At 47.8% G+C, this 21330-nt stretch overlaps 1 protein-coding gene across 2 annotated transcripts in view; it reads left to right on the forward strand.

The window, feature by feature from the left end:
* MAP6 (microtubule associated protein 6) overlaps positions 1 to 17540 on the forward strand; it is a 46311-nt gene extending 28771 nt beyond the window's left edge. Inside the window, exons 2-4 of one of the 2 annotated variants that reach the window (XM_074918784.1) lie at positions 2076 to 2289; positions 4184 to 4380; positions 17269 to 17540. In XM_074918784.1, coding sequence (XP_074774885.1) covers positions 2076 to 2289; positions 4184 to 4380; positions 17269 to 17338 — 481 coding nt within the window. In that variant the 3' untranslated portion in view covers positions 17339 to 17540. The remainder of the gene's footprint in view (positions 1 to 2075; positions 2290 to 4183; positions 4381 to 17268) is intronic. The other variant, XM_074918794.1, reaches the window with a different exon arrangement.
* Positions 17541 to 21330: the final 3790 nt, after the last annotated feature.

The following is a 21330-nucleotide window of genomic DNA, read 5'->3' on the forward strand; positions in this document are numbered from 1 at the left end:
TGTGTCTGCCTTGTCTACAGAGATCACAGGGTTTTCAGGGAGCGGCCCGTCTCTTTTCTTTTTTCCCACTTCTCTCTGCATAATGTGGTGCATAATGAGGTTTTGCCAGGCACTATGGTAACAAATACGATCACGCTGCTTCAAAGCTCACCTCCATATAAACCAGCATTTTCTGAGCAGCAGAATGAATAAATCCTGGTTTGTGTTGTGTCTGGTCTGTGTCCAGCCCCTGCGTGCACAGTATGACAGCCTCCATCCTGTGTCTCTGCTGTGCTTAGGTTTGCTGGTTGACCTGGTGGTCCATGTGGGCTGGTTGTCCAGCTGGTCTTAGGAGGAGTGAGAAAATGAATTTTACCTGCTTTTCCCTCAGCTGAAGAACTGCATGTTCCTCCTGCGCCTGCTCACTGGTTTTGAGGAAAGATGTTCTGATTTTCACCTTCAAGATTTCTACATCTGCCACAAAGATTATAGAAAATAATGGCTTCAAAAAGTGCTAGGAAGGAATCTGACGGATAGACATGGGCAGAGAGAGCTAGTGCATGATTCTATTTTCTTTTGGAAAACAGTTGAAAATACCTAGTCTACTTTGGAACAAAAGTGGATCCTAGGACAAAGCCTCTTCTGAGGAGTTTAGAAGGTATTTTGAGTTTGTCAGTAATGTGTTCACATCGTTAATCCAGTTCTTTAAAGATTTGTCCTCTTCCTTTTTCTCAACTCTTCACGCAGGAGGGATATTTTAACCAGGCACTGCAGAGAAATAACTGTGGACAAGCGGGTGGCATTCACTGAACAGGAAAGAAGGAGACATGGATGAGCCCATTCGTGTATTGCTCATTCAGTGCAACAGTTTCATAAGGAATAGCATCCTTCAGATAGGCAGTGTCCCTGGCCCTTGGCAGTACTATGCAAGCCCAAGAAGGGCTGAATAGTAAAAGAGGGTTAGGGAAATGAAGAAATACAAGGAAAATAAAAAGTAGATGGAAGGAGAATCAACACTAAGAAAGGATGGAGAGATGGAGGTGGGATTTGGTTCATGGATTAAGATACCTACGTTTAGTGGTGTATGCGTGTTCTAGATGTTTGTGTTCCCATCAGTGGAGTTCTAGTTAATTAACAGAGCCCAAAGAGGCATTCAGCTCATCCTAAAGCAGTCACCTTTGACACAGGGAAAGGCTCTCCAAGCTCCACTGACTCTCTTAGCCAGTCTGTGTTAACTACCACAAGGACACAGTCACCCTGCAGATGTGGTGAGACCTTAACATTGGTGTCTTAGGAGATACACACCTGGGAGACTCTTGCAACCAGCAGTTATCTTGGAAGAGAAAGGGTTTTTTTCTGTCTTTGCAGTGGGATTATGTGAATGGGAAGTAGTACTGGGTGGGTGGGGAACTGCACTGATCCTGCATGTGAAGGAATCATTTATTACGGTCCCTGAGGTGAACTTCTGCAGCCTATCCTCCTGACTAAGTGGGTCCTCTGATGACCAGTGAAGTGTTCATGTCCATACTGAAGCTTTCCTGAGCCTCTGGACTCAGACCAACTGCTTATCTTCATAAAAGTGAAAGCTGAATATCTCCATGGCCATTTGTCAGATTTAGTTGAAGCTTATTAAGATGTTCAGAGCTGTTATGGGAAGGGAGTGACTAGCAGTACCCTCACACAGATTTCATTTCCCTGATAAACCAGGCTGAAAACAAATCACACAACCAAAGGTGGTTGAGTGGAACAGGGCAGGAGGGACAGGGTCTGCAACTTAGTGGTCCCATTACCTCAGAGGTCCTGAAGTTAAGACAAGGGCTTTGATTTCCATGGAAAATTCACCCCTTTAGGAGGGCTTGTATCACCACCATTAGGATAGTTCTGGCTTGCATTGGAGTCTTAAGGATCTCAACACTGCCTGGGATTATGTCTGAGCACAACCTGTTTAACACACTTGGGGTTTCTCCATCCCTATTCTCAGATGAATGGCAATTTTTAGAGAGACCTTGCTGAGCAACGGGGGATTCCATTCCCACATTAACACTACTCTCCTGTTGATTTCACTCCTGAACCCCTTTCTTTTTTTTGATCTTCAGAAACGAGTTCAGACCCTGGGTAGATGTCAAGCCGGTGAAAGCTATAAAAGCCAAGGCCCAGTACAAGCCGCCAGAGGAGAAAATGACCCATGAAACCAGTTACAGCGCTCAGTTCAAGGGGGAAACCAGTAAGCCTGCTCCAGCCGATAACAAATTCCTGGAGCGCAGAAGGATACGCACTCTCTACAGCGAACCCTACAAAGAACCTCCAAAGGTGAGAAACGCAGCGGAAGGGACCTAGGGCCATCACTGCTCCTGGTGGGACATGTCCAACACAGTAAGGCTGGGCTGAACACTGCCTGCTGTCGTTGCCCTTACGTGGCATCTTCATTTCTGACCAGTGGGTGCATCAGGGGATCCACCTTGGGGATGGTGGTGGATGGAAAACTGAATATGATTTGGCAATGTGCGCTTGCATCCATTCTGCACAAGGCACCCGTGTGATTGCAGAAAGGCACCTGTATGCTGGCCAGCACGGCGAGGGGGGGATTCTCCCCCTCTGCTCCGCTCTGGGAGACCCCCCTGCAGGGCTGGGTCCAGCTCTGGGGCACCAACAGCAGAAGGACACGGACCTGCTCCAGCGGGGCCAGAGGAGGCCACGGAAATGCTGGGGGGGCTGGAGCCCCCCTGTGAGGACAGGCTGGGAGAGTTGGGGGGTTCAGCTGGAGAAGAGAAGGCTCCGGGGAGACCTTAGAGTGGCCCCCCAGGGCTGAAAGGGGCTGCAGGAACGGGGGGAGGGACTCGTCATCAGGGGGTGTAGATACAGGGTGAGTGGTAAAAGTTTTAAACTGAAGGAGAGGAGATTTAGATGAGATCTAAGGCAGAAATTGTTCCCTGTGAGGGGGGTGAGGCCCTGGCACAGGCTGCCCAGAGAAGCTGTGGCTGCCCCCTCCCTGGAAGGGTTCAAGGCCAGGTTGGACAGGGCTTTGGGCAACCTGGGCTGGTGGAAGGTGGCCCTGCCCATGGCAGAGGGGTTGGGACTTTAAGGTCCCTTCCAACACAAACCATTCTGTGACTCTATGGGCTGTGGTACAGGTTGATGCACTTCGGAGACAGTAGTGCCCTCCATCAAGCTGTGAGGGTAGGGCCCAGATGAAGAGATTTTTGCATTGCCATCTCCCAGGTGATTATCTAGACAGCTTTATCTTTCTCCATCCAAAACTGTAGGCACCCCACATTATACTTTATCCCAGTAACAACATGGTAAGAACCAAATCTTCATCTGCAGTTAATTCAGGGGGCTCCATAGACTTTGACAGTAAGCACTTTTGGCTTTGATCAGATTGAGGACGTGTCAAAAAGGGCCTGGACTGAAATGTCTTCCACCCTCTAGGAGCAGTGGAGGATCTGCATATAATAGGAGTCAGTCTGTCCTAAACCCAGGACCATTACTCCTTCCCAGAGTTTTTAACTGCTTAGATTTGTGAGGTCTCAGAGGGATGGCAGGGCCATCATGGAGGAGCTGAAGGCTTTTGTTCCTCCTTAATCTTCAAGCTGTCCTCTATGTTTTGGGGGGCTGTAGAAACAGGTGGATGCGAGACACTGTTGTGAACTTTGCTCAGGTGCCAGTTGGTGTCTTAATGACTTTCCCAAGTAATTACCCCAAGTAATTTTCCTCTGTTGTGGCAGTCTATTAAGGGACAGACTGCGGAGTCATGTCCTGCAAGAAAGTTGGGGATTTGAAGCGGCCTCTTTGTCCTGGGCATCATTTATTTTCTTCAAATCCAGAGAGAGACAATTCCCTGTGGGCTTGTAAAGCGCTTCCTGAAGTCAGAGAAAGATGGAGGAATTGATAAAATGACTGATAACATTCCCTCTCCTGTTAACCCTACTGTGCCCTGATCTGGATGCAGTGGGCTCTGCTGGCTTCAGGGCACTGTGACTTCAGGGCATCAGCACCTTGAAAGGAGTTGGCCATTTGCAACTCAGCATACCCCAAACTGCTCCCCTCCCTTCGTGGCAGGGCGTAGCAGAGTAGATAAGGAACATTCAAGCTGCTTCTGATCTAAATCCTGTTTTCCACCTGTCCTTGTGTCTCTCTTTCTCTCTCTCTCTCTCTCTCTCTCCCCATCTCTGTGTTGTCGTTTTGCATGTCGCCCTCCATGCAGGTGGAAAAGCCTAGCGTAAAGCCTTCCAAACCAAAAAAGACCACAACAAGCCATAAACCCCTGAAAAAGGCCAAAGACAAGCAGATTGCATCTGGCCGGGCTGCCAAGAAAAAGAGCGCTGAGACCTCCAACACAGCAAAGCCAGAGGACAAGGAGAAAAGTAAAGAGATGAACAATAAACTGGCTGAGGCAAAAGAGTAAATGTCACTGCACTTTCCTTTCTTTCTCTTTTTTTTTTCCTTTTCTTTCTTTCTTCCTTTTTTTTTTTTTTTTCTTTGATTAAATAAAGGCCACAAAATTAATTAGAGGCTTCTAATCTGCTTTTTGTTCTGATTGTATTAGAAGCTTTTCTGTTTTATTTCCAAGGAGGATTAGAGAATCCTTGTTTCTGAGGTCAGGTTGTTCTGCTTTGCCTGCACAACACGGCTCTGCACAGAGTGAGGGATGTGGGAATGCACAAGTGGGGTCGTAGGAGATGAAGGTGATGGGTCAACTGTGATTGTGTCCAACAGCCTGTCCCTTTCCTTGGGCTTGGTCCTTCAATGCTTTGACAGCGTGAAATGCCCGTTGAGCCATGGAAGGGCTGTGCTTTCATCCCATGAGGCCCTTCTGGGGTTGGCTTTTGTTTGGTCACCTCCCACTGGTGTCAGCAGGTGAAAGGTTTTGGAGACAGAGAGGATCAGAGGTTCATACGTGGTGACGTGGATCCACTGTATATCCACCAGAATCAGTGGTGTGGCCAAGAGCAATTTCCCCTGGTGACACTGGTGGGACTTTTGCTCCAAGAAGCAAAGGAAGGAGATCCTGTGCAAATAAAGGCCCAAATCTTCCCTCAGGGTAGCTGGGGGATTGTTCCAGCTGCATCAAGGCAGCTTCACCCTTCAACACCACTCAAAGGACTTGATTAATTTAAAAAAAAAAAAAAGGAGTGAGGGAAGGCACAGAGAGCAGTGAAGACTTCCCAAGCATGTGGCAGGTCAGACTAGGTTATCAGCAGGCTGTTCTTCCCTATTGTTTTCCCTAGGTTATGGATCTTTTGAGTTATTCCTGGTTTGTTTTGAATCTTGGTCTGCTTTCTTCGCTTCTGGGGTGCCAGTAGACAGAGCTAGATTTCAGAAAGAGGTTGAGTTGGCAGACGTGGCCTTCCAAGGGGTAGAAAGAAGTAAGTCACCAAGGTTGTCTAGAGCTGTCAGCCCCTGTTGTTTTGACTCTGCCAGCTGTTGGAGTTCATGTGGGCTTGTAAGCATCCTAAGAGGGCCATAAACCAGTTGCTGGGATCCCCAGACTCCCTCCAGACAACAACTCAGGGTTTCAATCCTATTTACTGTGCTCTTACTCTAGGAAATCCCCGTGCCCAGCAAGACCAGTTTGGAAGCTGTAAACGCAGCGAGACCATTTGTCAGCGAGTATGAACTGGCCCAACAGACTGGCATTGCATACCCCAAAATTTGGGTTGCTGAGTCAATGGGAGCTGGGAGAGGTATGGTCCCAATCCAAATTTAACTCCTGGACTGGGTCCTTAAATATGTAAGGATTAATCTTGATCCCACCAAACTGAGCTGTTAAAAGTCTCCTGTAGCAGAGTAGCTGCAAGTCAGGATGCAGGGTTCTTCTTTATTTTTGCAGCTCGATACTTCTGTCCTAACGTGCAGTCCAGCTTGAAACTTTCAGAGAACAGACAATTGGGAAGAATGAAGAGAGGGATGGAAAGTAGAGTAAGGAGGTGGTGTAAGAGGAGAGTATCAGAACTGTGTTGCTGTAGAGGTGTTTGACTGAAGAAAGTCTTGCTGCTAGGATGTTTTAGAGAGGTGAAACTATCTAACAGAAAAAGAGGTGGGCTGGGAGAATGAGGAGTCCTGGTTTTGGGGTGTCACCTCTTTAACATTGGGTCTTTCGGAAACATAAATGAGTGGTGGGCTACAAGGCTGAGAGAAAGTTTCCAAAGAGGAGGAAAGCTCTGTGGTATACAGACAGTGACATTTGCTGGCCTTAGTAATGAATAAATGCCAAGTTCAGTGTATTGTGTGATGTGTCCTGTTTGCCTTGCGCTAACAGCCTAAGCCTTTGAGTATAAGTAAGTGTAGTGTTCTGAATTCAGTGGTGTATTTCCAAGCTTAGCTGTGTTAGAACTGTGTGCTATGAGCTAGTCAGGTTGTGTATGTGGAAAATATATATTCATATATAGAAATATATATATTTAAACCTCCGATGTTTAGGAGGAAACCAGGGAAATCCTCCAGGAAGTAAAACTGTGGAAATCTTTGCGAATGTAGTGCATTTTTTGATGTGCATGCTCCATGGAGACGCTGACCTGTCCATATTGACCATTGCTTTTCTGAGTGCTCAGAAGCCCCTGCAGCACCGCTCAAGTGCAAAGCTCAGCTCTGTCTCCAGAGCAGCTCGGCGAAAGGCTTGTGTTGAGCTGATGGAGAGGAGTGCTGCTGCTCACAGCTCTTCCCACCCCGTCACACAAGGGACAACTGGCCAGAGAAGCCTGAGCTTCCAAGACTTGGTGTGATTCCTTGGCATTTAGATGCTTCATGCATCTTCACGCTCCTCAGTAACGTCCTTTCCAATCGCAGGATATAGCAACAGCCGTGAAGATGACGTGTCACAGCAGGCAGAACATGGCAGGAAGGCACGTAGACAGTTACCAATAGCCCAACACACCGATCTCACTTTACGTAAGGAAAGACCATGCCAAACAATTCTCCCTATTATTTTTTGACCCTAAGTTGCACATTGAAAGAGACACCACACTTGCCACCGTTTCACCTTGAACTCAATGGGAATTTAGCCCTTGACTTCAAGGCTAGCCAAATTTTGCCCAAGGAACATCATGAAGATGCTCAGACCACCTAAGCCAAGCATCTCCGTGATTCTGGATCAACTGCTCGTCATCCAGGGCTTTGGGATTGCTTCTTCTCAATGAAGAGCATCCATCAGAGTGTTTGAATGAAGCATGCACCATAAGCCATCAGAATATGGCCCTATGATTCCGTAACACATGAAGGTTTTTGGTGGCATCTAACTACAAAGCTAAATATGAAGGGCTAGCCAGTGGTCTAAATTCCCTCTCTAGTGAAGGAAATTTCCAAGGGCCATTGAGCTACCTATTTTGGACACCTCTCTGTGGGTGGGATGAATGATCCTTGGAAGGTTTCAATCTTTGCAGAAAGAGCCTGGGAGACTGGTAGGACCTGGGGACCTCCCTCTCAGACAGCAACAAAATAGGGGTATAAATCCCAGCCCATGTGCACCAGGTCCTCAGCATACCTCCAAGCATGCAATTCAGCATTGCACTGAGTGCCAGGAACTGCAGCAGAGTCAGGCCTCGGGGTGAAATCCTGCACTGCTCTACCTTCCACAGACTTTATGCCCATTCGACCCACTCAGGTTTATCAGAAAGGAGACCAAATCTCTGCCGTTTCAAGTTCACTTTGGACTCTGAGCTTGTCGATCCCACTGGGAAAGAGTGCTCTGCTGTTCTGTGTTTCCAGCTACCACAATGCTGATTCTGTTTCACTGCTAATTTGTAATGTTTTGCTTTCCTTGTAAAAAGAGAAAAAAAAAAAAAAAAAGAAAGAAAAAAATGTTTTGCTTTTTACCCTGTGAAAGTTCCTATGCTGTCTATTGCTTGCTTTCTCATTTTCACTGTATTGTACTGTTACTCCTTTCTGCAAAATGGTGCTATTTGCTGACTGAGCTCCTGTTTTCTGACTGCTTTGCACACCGATCACCTGCTTCTTCATTTGCAACGCGTCCGGTGTAAAAACATGGCTCCCACGAATTCCACAAACTCTTGCCTCTTGGAGGCAGATAGGAAGTGTCTAATTAATATTTTGTGGCCTGGGTTTGGTTGCGTATCACAAATTGTCTCTTGTAATGTGTTAAGCACACCTCCTCGTGGTGCTTTTCTTCATTCTTGCTGTTCTAATGAGAATCACACACACACACACACACACACACAAACACACACAAGTTAATGTATAGCCAATTGATTGTGACGTGCTTGTGATCTTTGCTTGCTCAAAGGGTTTTTTTTTTTTTCCAATGATAAATAAATGCTAAAGACGAATACCACCTCCTTGATCTTGTTTTCTCGATAAGAAGCACAATTAAGTGAAAGAAACGCCCTTCCAACAGTAATCAGATTTGTGTTGCATAGACCCACCACTTCCATGCCTGCCGTAGGGACAACTGTCACAGTCTGAGTCCCTTTAGATGGCCGCTAACCTCAGACTAGCCTGACGTGAGAGCTAAGCATTTGCAGATGTGAAGATGGACAGTGAAGTCATGTGGACGGAGCAGGTAGTTTGCCTTTATTTTCTCTGTGTACAGCCTCTGGAGCAGAGGGTTCGTGCGGTGAGTGCCCTGCATGCAGACCAGTGCCCACGTCGCCCTGGATCAGGGAGCAGAAACTGAGCCCCATCGAGAGCTGGAGGGAGGGGAGGTGATGTGGATGAAGTCACTTAATTACACATCCTTTTTCCAACTGCCTGCAGCTTTTACTTTGGCCCAAAACCACCTGAAAGGCCCATGAGAGGGGTCAAGGGGATGTAAATCCTCACTGAAAGGAGGTGGCATATTCTTGGGTTGAGCCCTTTCAGCGTGCTGCAAGGCTGGACACCGTTGAACAGGCGCTTGGCAGTGTCTGTGGAAGTGCAAAGCACTGATTTTTACATCAGAGAAAATGATGGATGAGAAGAAAGCAGGGCTGAGGGCACAATTTTATTTTAAATGGTGAACCCTAATCTTAGATTCATCTCTTTTTGCTTATAATTAGCCTGTAAGCTCCTACCTGCAATTTTTATTTTTCATCATGTTTTCTCTTTTAATGGCTATTCCAATAACATCCTCACCAACCCGGGGAGAATTGGGGTTGTATTTTGAAATCTCTCCTCCAACATAGCTCTGCCGATTTCCATGGAGCACCAACCTTTTCTGTCTTGCCGTTTCTGGGTGCTATTTCTCATCCTTGCCTGGTTTACAAATCACTTTCTGAATTTATTCCGTCTGTGACTACATGCTAATAACAGTGCTGCTTTCTAATGACCTGCTGTGTCACCCTGCCTTCCCCCTCCCTTCCCCACCAGCTTCATCCGTTCATCAATCCCACACAATTACATGTTCTGAAAAGTGTTTCAGCTGAGTTGTAGGTCTGGGGATTTATCATTTCACCCCTCCACAGCTGGTATTGGAAAAAATGTTCATCGGTTGTTGATGAGGCTTATCTGTGACAATCTGTGTTGGCCAACAGAACGGTTCTCCCGTGACACAAAGGTGCAGGGTGTTTTCCATGCTGCAGCACGGGTGGATAATCCATCTGGTCACACTCACTGCTGGAAAACATGCCTGTGCTTCCCTGTCCCTCTCTGAACTTGCTCAGCACCGCAAAGCCTAAACACCCCAGGGGGCAGGATACGTTTCTAAGAGAGAGCAGGACCTACTGGGCTGACGACAGGCGTGGGGATGTGCGCTCCCTGGTCTTTAACCATCACTGTCTGAACCTGCTGCTACTCACTCCTTAATCTGTGCCAAGCCATTAGTGACTGGCACTGCACTCCTATTTCCAAGGGCTGTTGTGAGAATGATGTCTGTGCAAAGCGCTGGAGGTGGGTTACTACAAATGAAATGCTTTGTCTTATAAGAGCATTTAGTGTGGAGGTGCTGGCTGGAGTAAAAATAGTCCTAATTGTCCGTGTTGTTGTCTGGTGAGGGGACGAGGAGGGGGGAGAAAATATTGGCATGTTGAATTTAAGGAGTCAAGTCTGCTTCTCCCACTCTTAATAACGGAGCAGCTGAGTGCGGCTTTGCAGAAACGTTGCTTTGACTGCACAGGGTGTGAGCAGCCCCGTGAGGGGTGGCTGGTATGTTTTGGATTTTAATCAGCTGCTTTCAGATATGTTGTGTGCTGAGGGCTTCAGCACACAGCCCCGAAGACATGCATGGGTGGATGAAGAGATGCCTGCCTGGTGCTCTCATCCCTCCATCCTATCCCTTGTATAAGATGGGAGCTTAAGTGCCTTGGGCACAGGACTGAGATTTACCAGTTTTGCCACTTCCAAATCTCTGAGCTTCCTTTGGAAATCTCAGTTATTACATCCCTGACTGGTAAAGCGAGGTCAAAGGATGAGTGTGGATATTTTGTGAGCTGACATGTCAGCCCTTATACGAATGCACCTATATCCTTTGGATTTAGGGGTTATTTAGAGATGTGCCAGTGCCAGGGAGAAAGGGACTTTTTAAGAAGATGTCTCTGTCATAGCTGGTACCTCCCAACATCGAAGGAATAACCACCATCCCCAACAGAAACGTCAAATAAAGAAGAGGAGCTGTACAGGAAGAAGATCCCTAGTATGATGTTGATGACATGGCCATGTTCAGCACTAAGAACAATATCTTTTGCACAGTTGGGAAATACTGTGATGTTCAGACATGGGCTTCAGCTCTCCCTGTTTCCAGCAGTGTCATGGTAAGTTTGATCCAATTGGGGATTTGACAGCTCTCTTCCCTTTACTGTTAGTCACCTGAGCTTTCTGGGTTGGGAACAATTCCACTAATGCCACTGGGTCTGCTCACAAGCTCAGAGGTCTGCGATGAGGGGTAACACATCTCTGAGTACTTCAGGACTGGTGGTTTATCCTGAACTATGGACAGCTTGTAAACAGTCTTAATTTCTGTTGCAGGGGGTGCCTTGGAAACGGTTCCCTAATCATGACTGTCACGTGGAGGAGATGTGAGCCCAAGGACAAAAGAAAAGCCTGCTAATGGATTGAAGGCATCTTCATGCTTTCTAAAACGCCAGCTTTCCCTGCAGGGAGTCTGCTCCATGGAAACCCACAGCAAGGACCAGCCGCAGAAAAATGATGGATGAGGAGTAGTGACAGATCTTGCGATATGTGAGAGCACTGAGGAATAACAGTTTCTTCAATGCCAGCAGTTCAATGATGTGAGAGATGGAAAGGGAGGAGCATTTCTGAACCCCCCTCATTGTCATCTGCCCACCTCCCACCCCACCTCAGCCTGAGACGTTGCAGCAACCTCAAACCCTCGAGCAAAGCTGGGTCTTCCCACATCTCTCCTTGGGCAGCCAGAGACCTGCGTGCCCTGCCTTGCTCAGAGAGCTGTGGGGAGCTGGGTCACGGCGGAGGGTGAGGAGCACCCTGCACAGCATGTGGTGGAGGGGAGCTCCCCACACGACGGTTGTGGCAGATGGGTCTGTCCTCATCAGTTAAACAGCACCCAGGAGCACTTGACGGTGCCAGTACCCAAGGGTCAAGATAGGGAAATCCTGAGAGCAGTCCCTGGTCTTCGGACTGGCCTGCTCCTTGGCCTGGTTCAGGATTTAGTTCCCAGCTGAGGACCAGTTCAGCTGCGGCTACCTTTTTTGGAGCCCAGAGAGTTATCAGCAGGGACACGAGCCAGCAAGGCACCTTTCATTTAATGAATTAGGTAATGTTTTGGAGTCGCAGAGCAGTGGACATCCTTGCCCCTGTTGCCCCTGCTCCCTCCCCTCTCCCTAAGTCTCATCGCTGATCAGACTTCTCTGTCCCTGTTGGCTCCTTCCCGTGCAGTGCCCTCACTCCCCCATCAGACCCCATCTGCCCACCGTGCTGCTATTCCTTCTTGCCTTCAAAATCGCTTTCCTTCCACCTTCCCTGCCAGCTTTTCCGTGTCTGTCCCACAGCTGCTTCTCCAACCCTTTGCTTTCACCCACATCTCCACCTTCAGCACCTTCCCCCTCCACATCATCCTAAGCACCCAGCCCTACCAGGGACCTTCTCCTTCCCGTCCTCCCCAAGTTACTGTCTCGTGTCCTGTCTCTCTTGGACTGTAAGCCTTTTTTCTTTGCCTGTACTGTGTGATAACGCTCACTGCGTAGAATAAACAATAACTCACCTACCAACTGCCCTTTCTCTCTCTCGTTTCTTAGTGTGGCTTCAGTAGATGTGTCTGCAAGTGCACTGTGTGTCTGTCCTCGTGGCCGGTTCAGCAGTTGGTCTTGCTGTCGGAGCTCTATCCGTAGTCTTTTGGGATGACTCTGCTCGTGTTTTTGTTCCCCGGTACCTTTCTTTTTTACAGCCACAGAGACAAGCTTTGTTGTCTATGTAGAAGCCCTGCATATTCAGAGCTTCATGACCTCCTGTCCTTTACAGTTCTGGTGCATCTGATAAAGAGGTTGCCTTTCTCCAGCTTTGTGCAGAGGTGTCCTGGGCTGGCAAGTGGCTCAACAAATGCAGCAACTGAGGAGAATGAAGGAGAAATCTTGTAGCCCAGAGCAGAAGCAGCCAAGGGTAAAGGAACCGCATTTCCTGGCGCAGTACAGAAAACAGTGGGCAGAAGTGTGTCAGTGGAAATCCAAACAGATGCACCTCTCAGGAGGAGCAGAAGCTGGCTTAGCAGCAGGACATGTTTCAGAGATAGATGCCCAGGAGGCTTCTTGTGGTTCAGAAGGTGCCCTGAACATCTGCTTCTCCATCCCAGGCTAGGACTAGACATGCCCATGGTCTCTTCAGCCTGTGAGTACAGCGGAGACCCAATTGTGACTAAGACCCAGGTGGCTCCTTGTTGCCTCCTTGTCCTAATTTATTGCCTGAAAGTGCTAGTTTGGTCTGTGCTGGCTGGTGCTATCGGTACACATGGAGATGATGCTTCTTCCCAGGTGCTCCATACACACAGGGAAAGTTACAGGAGCAGCTCAGTTCCTCTACCCTTCCTGTGACCCTCACTGCCCGTGGTGTGACACCACCCTGCCAGAAAGCAAAGGAGACTCCGTCTCATACCGAGCGAGCAGCTGAGCTCACAGCATGGCCATCGGTCTGGTTTCCTGGGCCATCTGGCCATCTAACTCAAGGTCAAACTGAAGCTGGTTGGTGGACATGGATGGGAGAAGGATCAAGCGGTGCCGAGTGCCCTGGGCTTCCTCCTTGGGTGTGCAAGAGCAGACAGAAGAGGTGAAATGTGTGGGGAGCTCTGATCCTCAGTGAAGATCCTGGAGATTTCATCTAGGACAAGTGAGACCTGCAGCTGGGTTGTGCTTAACATCCCCAGGCTTTAGGAATTCCAGTGTAGGTACTGGAAGGAGGCAGTGGGAAAGAAGATCCCTTGGTATAGGTCATGCCCTGCATCCTTTCCTATGTGCCACCATGACCTGCTCCCACCTGCTGTGCTTTCACAGTGCTGCTGCCTCTCCAAACTCTAGACTCCAAGAATGAAAAAGCTCCAAACCAACCTAAAACAGCAGCCAGAAATCTCAGCTGCACAGTTTTAGGGACTGAGTAGTCTTTAGGACAAGATTCCTGCATGCCACTGAGGTCCCTACCTGACCTTGGAGGTACCTTGAAGTCTTCTAACATCTAAATTTCTGCTAGCAGAGCTTTGTAAGAGCTTCTATATCTGCTGCTTTACAGGTGGACATTTGTTTAAATTCTGAAGTGCTGAGCTCTTTGTTGCTCTCCTCATACCTACATCAGGTCAGATTTCACAAACAAACATTTTCTTCTCCTTCAGCCCTTGCTGGCCCCAAATTGGCGGATATTTCCAGGGCCCACCCCAATTATGCAAGCGATAACAATCCCTCTGCTTGCTTAGATACGGACCCAGGCTGCAATTCTTCATTTTCCTGCTGTAACTTAGAGTGTTAGTCCCACTATTTGATGCTGTTGCCTTTTCTAAGGAATGTAACTATATTAAGTACAATGTTAAGGCCATTTTGCAGGACAAAGACTTGTATTTTTGTCGCTGTTATCACAGACAGCAAACTTCAGTGCCCAAAGGGCAGTAAAACATTCAGAAGAGAGAAGTGACTCACCTTATGCTGCAGTCTAATTGTTAATTGCATTTGCCCAGGAATCGATGAGTTTGTGTCTTCTGAGGAACATGAACCTGCCAAGGTCCTCCTGGGTGAGGGCTCTAACCAAAAGGTCAGTTCCTCCACAGAGAAACATCTCCTCACCTGAATTCTCTGGGAAAGAAAGGGCAGATTTCTCATAGTTCTTTTTAAAAAATGTCCCTTTGGCACCAAACTTCACAGCTATATGTGTCTGCAACTCTTCTGCTGTTTCTGACCCACGAGTAGAGGATTCCTACTGCTTCTAGTTGCTCTTGAAGGCAACTTAATTTTCCATGTGGCTGGAGTTGGGTCTGCCTGTACAGACTCTTCACAGCTCCCAAATAGTTGAAATGCTCTGAATGAAGATAATTTTGCAGAAGACATAAATGTCATCAGCTCTTTTTGATATGAGACCACCAAGACATCAAGACCTGAATCCATAGAGGAACAAGGATGAGCTGTAAGCAGGTCCTCCAAATCTGTGAAGAACAGGATAACGTTGTTGGAGCTCATCACTGTCAGAGGCAAGTTTAGACCCCAAGTCACAAGATCCCAGCTCCCTTTTGCTATACCAGGACCAGCAAAGAGGATACTCTGCTATGTGTGCTTATGGTGGTCATCCATTGGTTATTTCCAAACACCACGTGCTCTCTCTGGGAAATGTAGCCCTGCTGAATTTCATACTCTTCTCTCTCTCTCAGACGTCACTCAAGTAATGATCTGTCACCTCCAATTCATCTCTTCTGCATTTCTCACCATGTCACATTACATAAATAACAGTTTGCCACCAGCAGTCCTTGTGAGGGCAAAGATCTCCAAAGTCTTTCCTCGCTTGGCTAAGACAAAGATCGCTTGTAAATGTTGTTGCTTGTATGTTAGGACTTGTGACATTTCAGGATCAGGCTTTCCTTTCAACCCTCCGATTTTCACCATCCCAGCTCACTTTTCCCAGGCTGGTACCCAGGGTCAGACCTCGCTGTGCAGCCCTGCAGAGCAGCCAGGGCTGTGCTCCTCCCAGTGAGAGGCTGTGCGATGCTGTGTTGTCCCTGGTTACCGGTTCCTGGGGAAAAGACTTACCTCCCCCTTGCATTTCTTCCAGTTTAAAACAGGTTTGGAATGAGCTTTATTGGGAAGGCCAATCATACAGTTATCTGTGTTCAATGCAAACAAAGAGGAAGCCAGGGGACAGGGATGGGGCACGACCTCTTTCTCCTCCAGGAACCTGGCTCTTGGCCAACCTGCAATACATGGCTGAAGGATGCACACACACATGAGAAAAGAGGCAACAGATTAAAATGAAGAAGTATCCACCATGCAGACATGCACAGCGTGCACCAGCTTTCTTGGCTGCCTCAGCAGGGAGGTACCACACCAAGGCTGCTGAGAAGGGTGAATTCCCCTGGTGACTCCATCATCAGGGCTGAAGGGAAATGTTGATGGAGGGTGATTTCAAACAGTTTACGTTGCTCCAGGGAGGGCTGATTTTTGACTTTCAAGCTCTGTTGCAGGGCATCAGCAAGAGCAGGGTTGGACACCAAGGAAGAGGTGTGATTACTCTGGCGTTGACCCACCTACAACCTCGATCGTTACATACACACCGGCACAGGAAGACCTGAGCTCAGGCCCCACATTTACTGCATCCTCCCTTACCAGATCAGATGGGAAGATGTGCTTAGAGGGGGTGGCTTGGCATCTGGAGTAGCTGCTGGCAGCCTTCAGCCTGCCCAGCTCGCACGTGCGAGTGCCCTTGGGCACGCTCTCCACTGGCGAGGATGTTCAGGTGTCTCTAGCCTTCTCCAGAGACCAGGCGACAGGTCCTGTCCTAGCAGGTGTCTGTGCATTAGCAGTATGGACCTGGTCTGTCCTGACAGTGGGGCATCTTTCCAAAGAGGAGCTGCCCTGCATTTTCCCCTAATCCCTTGATTTACGGTGCTGGGCTCACCTCATTCCCAGAGGAACCGGTAGGTTGGAAGGACTCAGCAGTTTTCCTACACTGGAGACACAGGGGAAAGGCCTTGCTGACCTCTGCCAACAGCTTCTGGCAGCAAATGTCTCCTCGCTGTAAGCACAGAGGGCAGGCCGGGGGTGAGTATTGGAGTGAGAGCTGTCCTGCCAGGGCTTTCCACATGATCCTGCCCCTCGAGGAGCCTCTCACACAGGGGTGCTTAGACTCACGTGTCAGAGTTGGGCTGGTTTCATGGACCAAGGAGAAGGTAACTAGCAGCTGTTCTCCTGGCCATGGTGTCAGCCTCTCCTTCCCTCCCTTAACCTGCAGGCTGAGACCATTCCCTGCACAAAGCCAACATCAGGCTGGGGAACGAACGGGGATCTCCACAGTCCCTTAATGCAACTGCGGTGCAAAGCCACCCATTTTAAGGTTTCTCCTGCCTCCATCTGCTTCCTGCAGCCTCACAGATCCCTCCCCATCCATCACACATTCCTCCTTACCCCTGGAGATTCTCCTCCTCTTTCTCTCTCCTAACGAAGAGTGATTCCCTCATTCCCTACAGGCCTTTCCCTCCCCATCTCTCCTTCTGCACTTCAACAAGACCTGACCTTCCCTCCAGCACCCGTCCAGAGCTTCTCCTGGCACCATCTACCCTAACTCCCAGGCTTTGTTCTCTTATGCTCCCATCCAAGACTACCGCAGGTACAGAGCTGGCCCCAGAGCTGATCCTAACAGGCATCCAATGCCTTGGTGCCACCACCACCTCCTGGTGTCTCCTTGGGGCGTTGGCGAGGAGGAGTGCTCTCAGATGGGGGTTAGCATGTGTTAGCTGGTCTTGCTTTCCCGTCGGTTGTTTTAACAGGCACCGGGTGCTTCCTGAGCACCACGAGAGCTCAGCCTCCCCTGCGTTATAGGGCTTTCGCCACCCACCTTGAGGGAAACTGCTTCTTTGTGAGACAATTTTACAGCGAGGTGCTCAGTCGATGCAGGTTATAATCAATTGGCAAGCATTTTTCATAGCTGATGGGTGGGCCTGATCCTGGTCACAGTTGAACCAGGGCTGATCAAAAAGTCAAGAGCTCCAGCCCTCCCAGTTTTGTGGGCATCCATAGGTTTTGGACCAGGACCAGCCCCACCAACCAGCCTGAGGACATACCAAACATGTGCGGGCTGCTTGGGAAGTGCTCTGCAGAGCCACTTGTCACAGGGAAAATTCCAACAACTCGGGGGGTGGCATTTTGGTTTTGTGCACCAGCCGATTGCTCTGACAGCTTTACAATGATGCTCTTTCTCTGCTTCCAGGACCCTGGAAAAAACCACTGGTGCTACAGACCAAGAACCAAGTACCTTAGTGCAGGACCAACCCACATGAAGTCGAGCACTTTCTTCTGAGCGGCAGTTGGAGCAAACGTATAGTCTGCATGAAATGTCTTTCATCTGGCTGGCATATAATAAAGCTGATGATCAGAGCTGAATGACAATTTCTCTTGTCTCTCAAGCGCTGAGAAGTTACTGTCACCAGGATCTGTGTAATGCAGTTAGCATGTCTGTGCCTTGATTTATATTCAGTAAAGTCAGAGAAAGAAAATGGGTCCAATTCTCCCTTTATTCATAGCTGTGGAATGGTGCTGGTTTCAGTGGTGTCTCTAGTTTACAAGGGCAACAGGTAGATCAGGTTCGCTTCCATAACTCATGGAAGTTTCATATTGGATTTCGGAGATTATTCCGAAAGCCTAGTTGATAGCATCAGCAGCTCTTTCCAAAAATCCATGGAAGATTTAATGCACTATAAATTCTTAACCGCTGTCAGGAACTCACATTTGGATGTTGAACACCTTGTGCAACATCTGGCAGATCCCGTTGTCATTGTGTTGTAGCCAGGAACATCTCAGACCTCCTTCTGAGACTGTTAACATTCAATTTGTTCAATTTGCCATTTAGGATAAAGGCTGGACAAGACACCAAAACCTTGCTGGCAAATTAGTGGGGTTTTTTTTTCTCAACATTTTTTCCAAAAATGTTTCATTGAAAAAATTTTAAAGGACTAACTGGAAACGTTGTAGGAGGAATGCAACTGGTTCATGGGATTAGCAGGTCTGGTTGTTCTGTATGCCCGTCTTTTCTGGGTGAGGATCCCTATGTCCATCACACATACGCAGCACATGATGGGAGATGTAGTCCAGCCCTACAGCCTGTCCTCTATAGATAACTAACTGCATGAAGACTGCAGTTCCAGCAAGGCACTGGCCCAGCCCACTCCAATAAATACTTTTAGGTTTAGGCTGAAGTGTTACAACACTTAGAGCTGGGATTTGCTTTACTTTCCACAGGTGCTAACTTTAAACAGAAGGCTGCTCTTCCTTCCCACATTAATTATGAAGGGCACTTCATCAGAGGTGGGGAGAGCTGGGCAGAACATGGAAGCTCCAAAGTCCTCCAGAACCAGAGGGTCTGGTTTGCTGGGTCTAGTTCAGAAGGAAATTGCTTTGGACTTGGAGAAGTCATTCAAGTATTTCAAAGTGAAAATGCAAGTCCATGATACAACTCCTCCTCCTCTGTAAGTACTCCGCCTATACACACCCCTGTTCTGTGCAGGAGTAAATCAAGAGTGATTCCAGCCATGGCTGGACCAACTTTAAAATGAGTGAATGTTTTAGGATGCCTTTACGTGCAGAGACCCGACCCTTGGTTACTACTGCAGTTTGCTACTCATATTGTACTAAGGGATGGATACTGCTACTAATATTGTACTAAGACCTGTGATGGCCAAAATCCCAAGGGTGCCAAGAGCTGTGCAGACACAGAACAAAACCACAGGGACCCACCCAAAGGACCTTGAAAGTGAAGCAGGAACCTAAACTTGCCTCAAGCTCCTGATGTTCACATTGTGGTGAGTTGCCTTTGGCAACAGGAAGGTTGGAAATAACCTCTTTGTTAAAAGGATAAAATACGGAGGAATATTTGTAGCAGCAGCATTTGTACAAACCAAGAAGAAATTAGAGTAAATCCCATCACTGAACCATTGCAAATCACCTCTAAGATGTGAATAGTAACTCATGAAATATTCACTACAAAGGGAAGTAGATTACATGCCTGTGAATAATTGCACCAAGCGTGTGCCTCGCTTAGTAGCTAAAGGGTCCTTGTTACACATGATTAAGTAATTAACTTTTTTTTTTTTTGTGTGTGTGTATAATTACCATGATTGAACAATTATTCGAGAGAGACCCAGTCCAAAGCTCCAGTGCCAGACATCGGTGGCCTGCAGGAAGTTTTGCTCCAGATCCCTGGAGCTGCTGGTGTCCCAGAGAACCAGGACCTGGAAGGTGTCTTGCTGTTGCTCTGATGTCTCAGGCTCCATCACTTTCCTCTGAATTAGATGCACCTGAAGAAAAAAGGCACCACAGATCCAGTCAGCCAAGGATCTATACGCAATTATTTGTAGTAACCCAGACATCCATGGCAGAAAACATAACAAAAAAGTCATGTTCTCCCATCAGTATCTGATCAGGGAGCTGGCTTGGAGGGGCAGAAAAGCCAGCCCTAACGTTCACCAAAATACAGGTTTTTTTCTGCCTCGTCATCTCCCTGAGACAGCTGCAGGAACGGGGGGAGGGACTCGTCATCAGGGGGTGTAGGGATAGGATGAGGGGTAAAAGTTTTAAACTGAAAGAGGGGAGATTTAGATGCGATATAAAGAACAAATTGTTCCCTGTGAGGGGGGTGAGGCCCTGGCACAGGCTGCCCAGAGAAGCTGTGGCTGCCCCCTCCCTGGAAGGGTTCAAGGCCAGGTTGGACGGGGCTTTGGGCAGGGGGGTGGAACTGGATGATCTTTAAGTTCTCTTCCAACCCAAACCAGTCTACAATTCTGCAATTTCGTACAGAGATACAATGTTCTGATTTAACTCAGCATCTCCCCTTTCCCACTCCAAAACTTCCATGTTTCCACAAACTGGAATATTTACTGTTTATTAAGAAAAAATAACAGTTTCTGAATCCTGATAGATTCTGTTCTCCACTGCTAATATTTCCCTCCCCTTCCTCTTAGTGTCCATGGCTATCCTCAGACTCTTGCTTCCTTCCATTTTACTTTCCACTTAGCTTTTTTTCCCTGACACAGTATGTCCCACTCGGGTTCCTCCTACTCTCAAAAATAATCAAGTTAACAACTGTTGTATTGCCCACCCCATCATACTGCATATAATTTCATCCCGTGCTTGCCATTTTAGACTGCAAACTATTTATTGCTGGGAGTTTTCCCTCATTCTCACTGCTCTGCCTGTCTTTTGCTTATCCTGAGGTATTACTGTAATAGACATGATTAATAGGAATTATCCTCCCACCAGCAAGACTATTTCAATGCGGTTGAATTTTGCACGGCTGCTTTTACATCCTTACAACCTTGGCTGTGCTTTGTATCAGCAATGCTGCAAATCTACAAGGCTGAGAAGGGAATCCCCCCATGCAAGCAAAGCCAAGGCTAAAATAGGAGCAACACAGGAGACCTGAAATTAAAGCAAGGAAAGAAAAGGAATATTTCCAGACCGGAAAATAAATGCCATGGAGGTAGATAGAGGCAGGAGGCAAAGTTTTCTCTTCCCACCTCCAGGAGCTGGGTAATAAAACCGGTCCAGCGGAGATGTATCCCCTAGAGAAGAGAAGCAGCAGTACAGGGGAAGAGGAAAGTGTTCAGGAGGGTGTTTCAGACTGCATTTACCCTTTGTAGGTGACCAGATTTACAGATTTGAGGACTTCCACTGATTTCCAGGGAAAGGCACGCCCAGGGCTAAGGAAACATGTAAAGTTCATAGGAGAAGCTTCACCCGCCAGCAGCACTGGCAGCATTAACATGGATTAATTCTGCAAAACTCCTTAACTGATGGGTTGTTTCCGTTAATGAGTCAGTGGGTGAAGGAGCTGGGTGGCTGGAGAGAGCTCCCAGACAGATCCATCAAGTACCAGGGCAGAACCAAGGGGGCATTCAGTTAGGATTTGAGGCCACCACCACCCATGGTGTAAAGTGGCCGGAGCTGCTGGAATTGTATCTGTTGGATTTACCCTTCTAATTTCTGTCTTGCTTCCTCAGAAGGGTGTGAATCCCCCCAGTGCGATTGACTCCTTGTTGATTACACCAGTCAAGGTCTTTCCACATGTCACAGAAAATCCAACAGCTCTTTTTAAGGCTGTGAATAGCACGTTGGTTTGCTTGTTGTTTTTTTTTTTTTCCCCCACAATGATTCCTAGATGACTTATGCTCTCCTGTTTCTTCAAGGCTCTTAAAAATTCTGACCTGAATTATTTAACCTCTATTCACCACCACCACCACCCCCTTTCCTTCATTGTCTTTTCTCTTTTGTTTCCTTT

Source organism: Athene noctua, chromosome 1 (assembly GCF_965140245.1).
Source record: "Athene noctua chromosome 1, bAthNoc1.hap1.1, whole genome shotgun sequence".
Lineage (NCBI taxonomy): Eukaryota > Metazoa > Chordata > Aves > Strigiformes > Strigidae > Athene > Athene noctua.